The following is an 8,010-nucleotide window of genomic DNA, read 5'->3' as shown; positions in this document are numbered from 1 at the left end:
AAAATGTTCAAACTATTACTAATTTTATTATCTAAAAATTTTCCAACTAACGTGATTATGAATATATTTAATACTATCATGTTAGCAATATAATTAATAAATAAACTTTTGAATTACATTTTTTATGTTTAAAATTTTTTTTTAGAGATATTTTTAACGTAGAGGGTCACTACAAAAAAAATGTTCTATAGCCGCGTTTTAAAAACGTGGCTATAGCTCAGAAAAACGTGGCTTCAGGATGGTTTGGTCTATAGCCGCGTTTTTTTAGGCCACGTTTTCAACCGTGGCCTAAAATGCGTAACTATAGGCGTAGGGCCACATTTTTTAAAAACGCGGCCATAGTTGTGACCTAAAGCCGCGTTTTTAAAACGCGGCTTCAGCCCATCACTATGGCCACGTTTTAAAAACGCGGCTTTAGCCTACAACTATGGCCGCGTTTTGAACGCAGCTATAACCCTGAATACTTCACAACAGCCTGCTCTACACCCTTATCCCCCTTCTGCTTTTTGCAACTTGCTTCTCTAGCTGTTGTTCAGCTTCTCTCTTGCCTTCAAGAAGATCAGAACTCATGAAAAGAGACAAATTAGAAGCTACATAATAAAACATTGCATAGATATACCTTGTGAATGAAACTATCATCATATATGCAATTGCTTAGTTTCTTGAATAGATCATACAAGGCCTTGATTTCATTGATTGTAACTGTCAAAAATTTAAAAATTCATAAGATTATCTCAAATGGCAAATCAAACACACAGTTTTGACAATTTCTTTTTTATCTTCAGCTTTTTGTGGCAACTATGGCTGCCTCAATCCCTCCAGTAAACGTGCAAAAGGGTTTGAGGTTTTAGTGAATGAGCATTACAAATAGTCTCTTTGAAGAAAATTTGTTCTGCCCTAACAGCTCTCGGCATTGCCTCTACAAGTTCCTTATAAAGAAAACCAGATTTTTCTTATGCCTTTAGGGGTAGTTCCTCCCCCCCCCCCCCCCCCCACTATATATGCCTACTAACAGAACTTTGATCTTAGCAAATGGTTTTTTCACCTAAAAAACTTCTAAAAAATTAACCTATGGATTCTAAAAATTATGATGAAAAAGCATTTACTCCTTACAGGTAGGTTAGAAGTACATGTACTGTAACACGTTTAACTAGATATGTGTTATTCCCTTGGTGGACAGACATAGAAGTAGATGGTGTCACCTTGCAACTGACCCAAAACCAACACTCAATGTGCAAGGGAGTCAAGATATTGGCAAGAAAAGTGGAAAATGAGCTAAAAAACAATGCTTGCATCAACTAGCACCAAGGCTACACCCATGCAAGGGCAATTTCGAAGACAGAGGAGAGAAACACCTTGGCATGTGCAGCATGGAAACAAGCATGCTGCATTAAGCAGTAGACCTATAACGAGTCCAGCCAAACTCTAGTACATATGAATTAGAGTCTTGCAGTTTTATGTCCAAATTTGAATGTGATTAAATTTTACACTGATCGTCAACCTATGCAACCCTACTCTAGTGTTTTCAAATAGCATTTTCATCACTTGATAAGTACTAAAAATAAATAAATAAATAAATAAATTGTTCAAGAAATGGAGAATGATTTAGCAATCAAACAAGCAACCAAAATGAGCATAGAAGTTTCTCAAATAAATTTGAACAAGGGATGTTACCAGTTCGACAATGTTTGTATCATGCTCCCAAGTTGACCAGGCTTTAGATCCCTCCCCGCTGCAAATTGAACCTATAGTACACAATCATAAATAAGTCACTAAAGGATAAGTAACTACTTAAAGAGAAGTAAGGGTGATGAGCTCAAACCTCAAAGCATCTTCGCAGCTGATCCAGCTTCCCTCTGAAATGAAATGTGGATAGGTTGATACAGCAAAATTATTAAAAATTAGCATAAAATGGCAGATATTTCATAGTTATACTATTTATTATGCCTTCCTATTTATTATTTACATTGATATGCCCATTCTACACTAAAGAGGAGCATATCTAAGAGTTTAGGATGTATTTGATGCATAAGTTTACAAACTTTAGATGATTTATCAAATTGCATTGGAAAGCATCTGAGAAGTATTGTATCTAATACAAATATGACTCTTTTTTCTAGAAGCATCCGTGCAATATAGGAAACACAAGTCTGAAAAAACCGATTAGATAAATATGAGAATGATAAATATTCTTGTTGAAAATCACAACAACTTGTATTGAATTTGGGAATTAAAAGTCATTACCTTGAATGGTTCATTATCAAAATGGTAGACAATGCCTGGAATGTCATGTAACCACAATGGCAGACCCCTGAGCCAAACACCAAATCATGCTTAGTTGCAAATTAAATTTCAACCACAAATTTTATAAAATAATTTACATTATTGATCTTTCTATATTTTGAGAAGTAAATATTTTATATGTAGTATAATAAGGAGAGGTATCAAAAGAAAGAAGAAAAATGAAGTGGCTTTACCCATAAGACCATTCACTCTCAATGAAGGGTCCAATCCTAAGGCATGCATATATATAAACCGTGTGCATGAATTTCCTTTATTAATTTTACTAAATCACGTCTTCCACTGAAATCATACTGCAAAAGGCATATTGCAGCCACCACCATTAATCATATTAATTAAAAAGACATTATCACCACCATTAATCATTTAGTTTTATAAGAAATATTGAAATTGATGAATAAAAACTAGTTTTGAATCAGTCATTATGTATTTTCAATAATAATCTTTATTTTTTTTTATGATATTATATTTTTCAATAGTCAACTTTATATAACTTAACATTTACAATAGAGTTCCTCCAGTTTAGTCTCTTCAAGGATAAAATGGAACTCTAACAGATAGTTTTAAAATAGAGGAGGTGGGTTAGGAAGAGGAGGTGGGTAAGAGCCAAAATGTAGACAACTGCAAAATGTAGACACATAACAAAGGACACAATGCTTACCAAAAATCATGTCTATAACTATTCATGGATGATTCCATTTTTAAGCGTGCACCATCAACCAAGCAATTACCACTGAATCATCTAACACACATCAAACATTTTGCTACCACAAGGAACTAATTAAATCACCAACAACATACCTACAAACCTTTGATCATATTCAAACCAAAAATATTGCCAATTGCTTCGACTCAGCACCCCTAAGAAAAAAATAAATAAAAAAGAGGTAAAATTTACTCAAAATGACTTCAAATTAATTTTCTAATGCTAAATAGATCTAATAAATAAACTGATCAAATACATAACCTTGAAATAATCAAACAATAGTAGTACTAAAACTAAGATCAATTCAAAACTTATTTCTTTATGTCTGATTTATCATTGCCCAAATGTGGAAAATTAGAATGCACAAAAAAGAAATTAACTTTCAATAATAATTTTTTATTTTTGTTTTAAAAGATCTTTGAGCTGTTTCAACCGAAAATTCAATGCTTGTTGTCCCAGAAATTACTAAGTTTAAGCATGTGAAATGTACAATAACAATAAAAGAGTTACAGTAATGAGCAATTAAGCACAAACCCATTAAAATCTCATCAATTAGCTCATAGTAAATCCGCTTCAACTCCAATAGAGATGGTATATCAGCAGGAGCCTCTTCAACAAGATTGTCACCTTCTTTAGGCTTTTTCTTTTCTTTTGAAGTATCAATATCAAAAACCCTTGGACTAATCTTCCTTGACAGGATTTGGGCACGAACATAATCCTGGCGGTCTAAGCACAAACGTACCTGCAAATTGTTTTTTGAAACAAATTACATGCAGCTAGCATCAGTTTTAACACTTCCCCCTCAAAAAAAACCTTTCAGTAATGAACAAGTGCTGAGAATAATAAAAACAACACAAAAAGAGGCACATACTTGTTCGAGAATAAATGCAATTTTCTCAGTTTTTGCCATTGCACCAAAGGTTTCCACCTGTAGAGCTTGATAGTCAAAAAGTGTAATAGGAAAAAAAAAAAAAAAAGGGGGTGGACAACTCCAACCATTGATTGATTTATTGAATAAGAATTAAACATTTAAGAAAGCTATCACCAAATGAGACAACCCAAACTTACAGCAATTTCTTGCATCAAATCTGCAGCTTCAGCTATAAGCCCCTGTTCTTCCTTAATCTTTGCAAGTTTCTTGATCAAGCGAGCTCTTTCAATCTCAACATAGATCTACAGAACAATGGATCTTATTTTTTAAAAAATCAGAGGAAGACATGGTGTTAAAGGCAGAACTAAAATACAGTTCCAAATATCCAACTCCTTAGGTTTTCCCAGTGTAGTCAAAGGCGAGCCAGGGGCTCGCCTAGGCGCCTGGGTGAGGCGAGGCGAGGTGCCACTAAGGTGCCTCAAAGGCTCTAAGGCGAGGCGCTTTTAGTGAGGCGCTCGCCTTTAGAGCCTAGGCAAGCAAGGTGACTGCCTTAAGCCATGAAAAGGCGCTAAGGTGAGAGCCTCAAGTATTTTTTTTTTTTTTAATTTTTTTTTATAGAAGTTTGTTGTGAAACCTATTTTTAGACTATTAATTTCAAAAGGCATGTTATAAAACCTATTGTTAGTTAAATTTATTTACAAATTTGTTTTGTAAGACTTATTGTTATATAGAAGCTTATTGTAAAACGTATTGTTAGAACTAACTAATAGTGCCTAAACCATGTTAATCCTATATTGAAATAATTTGATAGACCTAATTTCTTCATGCTACACTTTGAAAAACACTTCATTATAAGATTATAATACACTAGGTACATATGATTTAAGTTCTATATGTATAATAAATATAGTAAGAATTTGGCGCCTCGCTTTACTCGGGCTAGCGCCATTTTCTCGCCTCACGCCTCGGGCGATACAAGGCCTTGGCGCCTTAAGGTCGCCTCTCGCCTTTGACTACCTTGGGTTTTCCAATTAGTATATGCACCTGTACACAATAGACTAGCCCACTAGCAACATTTCTACCTGAAAATACCCCACCTATTGAAAATATCCCATTATCCCCTTCACACCATTTATACCTGAGCAAACTCAATCTTAAAAACAGAACATGATCACAATTAAGGAAGGCATGTTCAAAATTGAAGCCGGAGCAAGAAGACGGTCTCCAAGTGATAGATATTTTCAGTGGAGAATTGTCATCAATTGTCCACATCCTAGCTTTAATTCCATGTTTGTTATTGAAAATTTAATAAATTAAGGCAAAAAGGAAGAAATGAAAACATCATATGTGCAGCAGCCAAAATGTCAATATAGGAATGATACACATGGTAAATAATAGTTGGGGAACCTAAGGAACCGAATGTTACAAACTGTAGCTATCTGCACTGTATTAAACCAGATACTTGGTTAGGGAGCTTCAAATTCTTCATCACATGCTTACCTTCCCAGCAGATACATTGTTTAGTGTTTTGATGAGCTCTATACGAGTTTCAATATCTGGTGTCTCATCTATATATTGCATTGCTTTGCTTGAACCATCGCAAGCATACTGGAAAAAACCAAAAGACCCATTAGAAAAAGTATAGACCAAAATATCTTTCGTGTTTAAAAATGAAAAAGCCAAATTACTTTTAGATATTATTTACAGGGATTCACCATCCATTATCATTTAAAGTAATGCATTAAAGATTGAAATTCTAATAGAAACCACAACAAATTCAATGCAGTACAAAGCAGCCTATGCCAAGGGCATATACATTCACTTGGATTTATGCCCGTACACAAGCACAAGCAAACACACAATTTTAAGGAAAAGCATTTCCGAAAGTGGTTTGAAGCCAAAACAAACACAGCCTAAGCGTGTGTTTGGCATCAACTTATTTAGCTTTTTGCAGACTTTTTTTTTTTCTAAAAATGTGCTAAAGTATTCTTGTACTTTGAAAATGTGAGGTTTTAAAAAGTTGTGCATAAAAACTAAAAGCTAAAAACTGAACAAAAAAGTTGAAGCCAAACGGACACTAAGTAGGATCAATCAATGATGCAGGGAATGAGTTGGGCTGTGGGATCTGGTTTCGAAATGAATTATGAAATGGTGAGTTTCTTAGAACTACTAATACGTGGACAAAAACCTCTGCAAGAACATAGAGTTCTAAGAAAGTACACACGCTAATGTCCTATTCAATCAACAAACTGAGATCACTGCCAGGTGTCCAAATCCAATCAAGTACAGCTTCTACAATTATCCAGAAGTCTACTGAATTAGTTACAACAGATTAGGATAGGCTTCTGGATCCCAAATGCATACAACCTCCCATTTGGACACAAACATAGAACTGACTAGCATCCCCTTGGCTGCTGCTATTTGAATTATGGCTGCCCTTGCTTGCAGCCATTCAAACTAAACTTAGACAAAATGAAAAAACCTTTAAGATGCTCCTGCATCAATCAAGCACACAGCTTTAAAGCAACTGACCAACTCGACATTTTTACACATAAAAACCCCATTCTCCTACCAGGTTCAAGAATTCATCCTTCTCCATGAAATACACAATTTCAAAAAGGAATACAGGGTAGCAAAGATTACAATTACAATACATATAACCCTCAGCTACACATACAAATCTTAACCAGCATAAACCAAGTCACATTCTCATGCCACTGAATCCCTAAAAAAAATCCCATATCTCTTTGCCAAATACACAAATTCAAAGAATTCCCTATAAGGAGTAAAACTATAACTCTATCAAAACAACCATAACCCTAGTTCAAATACACACAAAAACTGAACCAAACCAACGCCTCTAGGACTAAATCAACAAATAACCATTACACCAACAATCCAAAAGGACACAAATTTAAACCCAACCATTACAAAACACACACAGAAGCACAAAAAATAGTTTTTGGTTTTCCTTTTTACATGGGGGTTACCTGCCTAGCTAAAACGATATCAAAACAGCCACACACACACACACACACAATTGAACCAAACTACTGCTTCTAGGACCAAATCGATGGATACCCACTACACCACCAACCCAAGAGAACACAAATTTAACCCCAACCATCAACAACAGAACAATTAAAAATTCACATAATCAGAAACCCAAAACAGAGCTCCTTTTCTTTTGGTAATGGTTACCTCCTTAAGCTGCCTTAACTAAAACGCTATCAAACACCCATAACCCTAATTCAAACACTACACACAAAATTAAACCAACCCACCGCTTCTACGACAAATCAACAAAATACCCATTACACCAAAAAGCCAAAAGTACACTAATTTAAAGTCTACCAACCATCAAACCAATAACAAAATTACACAATCGGAAACCCAAAACGGAGTTATTTTACCTGCTTAAGGCGGCAGGCGCTTAGACAAGAGAACAATCTCGATCGTTGAGAGTATTCCATGCTCGAGCTTCGAAGCGAGGCGAAGAATGGAGTGACGGCCTTCTTTGTTCCGGCGACCTCGCCGGAAAGCCTCATCTGCTTCTCCACATTCAGCAATTGCTCTATCGATGACTCTAGATTCCCTCCTCCTTCCTGAAAAATAAATTTACCCAGATACAAAATCAATCAAAACCCAATAAAAAGATTGAAAATTTAGCTTCAATTTGAAACTTTTGGATCTGTTTACCATTGTAATCGTTCTGCGTAAGATCCAAACCCTAGCTGTGAGAGAGAGAGAGAGAGAGAGGGAGGGAGGGGAAAGTGTGATGTGAGAGAAAGTAAAATAAAATTGAGGGTGGAGGCGGTGAAGCGGCGCTTGGTCTGGAGGTCAGTGATGATGGTTTTGGTTTGGGTTTCGTGGGAACTGGGTTTGAAGGGCTTAGACAGAAGAGAGGAAGGGTCTCGCGTTTTGGGAAGGGGATTTTTTTCTTTCTAATTTATAGTATATAGTTTTTAGCCCCGTTTTTTAAAACGCTGCTTCAGGGATTCTTGAAGCCGCGTTTTAAAAACGCAGCTTTAAGGTGACTATGGCCGCGTTTTTTAATAAATGCGGCTTTAGGATGGGTCTGAAGCCGCGTTTTAAAAACGCGGCTTCAAGACATTTATTAAAAAAAAAAAAA

The 8,010-nt window shown here is 35.6% G+C and overlaps 1 protein-coding gene across 1 annotated transcript; it reads right to left on the bottom strand.

Annotated features, from left to right (window-relative positions):
• Positions 1 to 480: 480 nt before the first annotated feature.
• LOC142628789 (26S proteasome non-ATPase regulatory subunit 12 homolog A-like) lies at positions 481 to 7,770 on the bottom strand. The gene is made up of 9 exons (XM_075802830.1): positions 7,578 to 7,770; positions 7,292 to 7,483; positions 5,379 to 5,486; positions 4,076 to 4,180; positions 3,879 to 3,935; positions 3,542 to 3,749; positions 1,675 to 1,745; positions 678 to 702; positions 481 to 590 (listed from the first exon to the last, which is right to left on the bottom strand). Exons 1-9 carry the CDS (start codon positions 7,578 to 7,580, stop codon positions 481 to 483), a joined length of 879 nt encoding a protein of 292 aa, XP_075658945.1. The 5' UTR covers positions 7,581 to 7,770.
• Positions 7,771 to 8,010: the final 240 nt, after the last annotated feature.

The sequence above is a fragment of the Castanea sativa genome, chromosome 1 (genome assembly GCF_040712315.1).
Source record: "Castanea sativa cultivar Marrone di Chiusa Pesio chromosome 1, ASM4071231v1".
NCBI classification, from domain to species: domain Eukaryota; kingdom Viridiplantae; phylum Streptophyta; class Magnoliopsida; order Fagales; family Fagaceae; genus Castanea; species Castanea sativa.
This window is presented reverse-complemented; position numbering and strand designations above follow the sequence as displayed.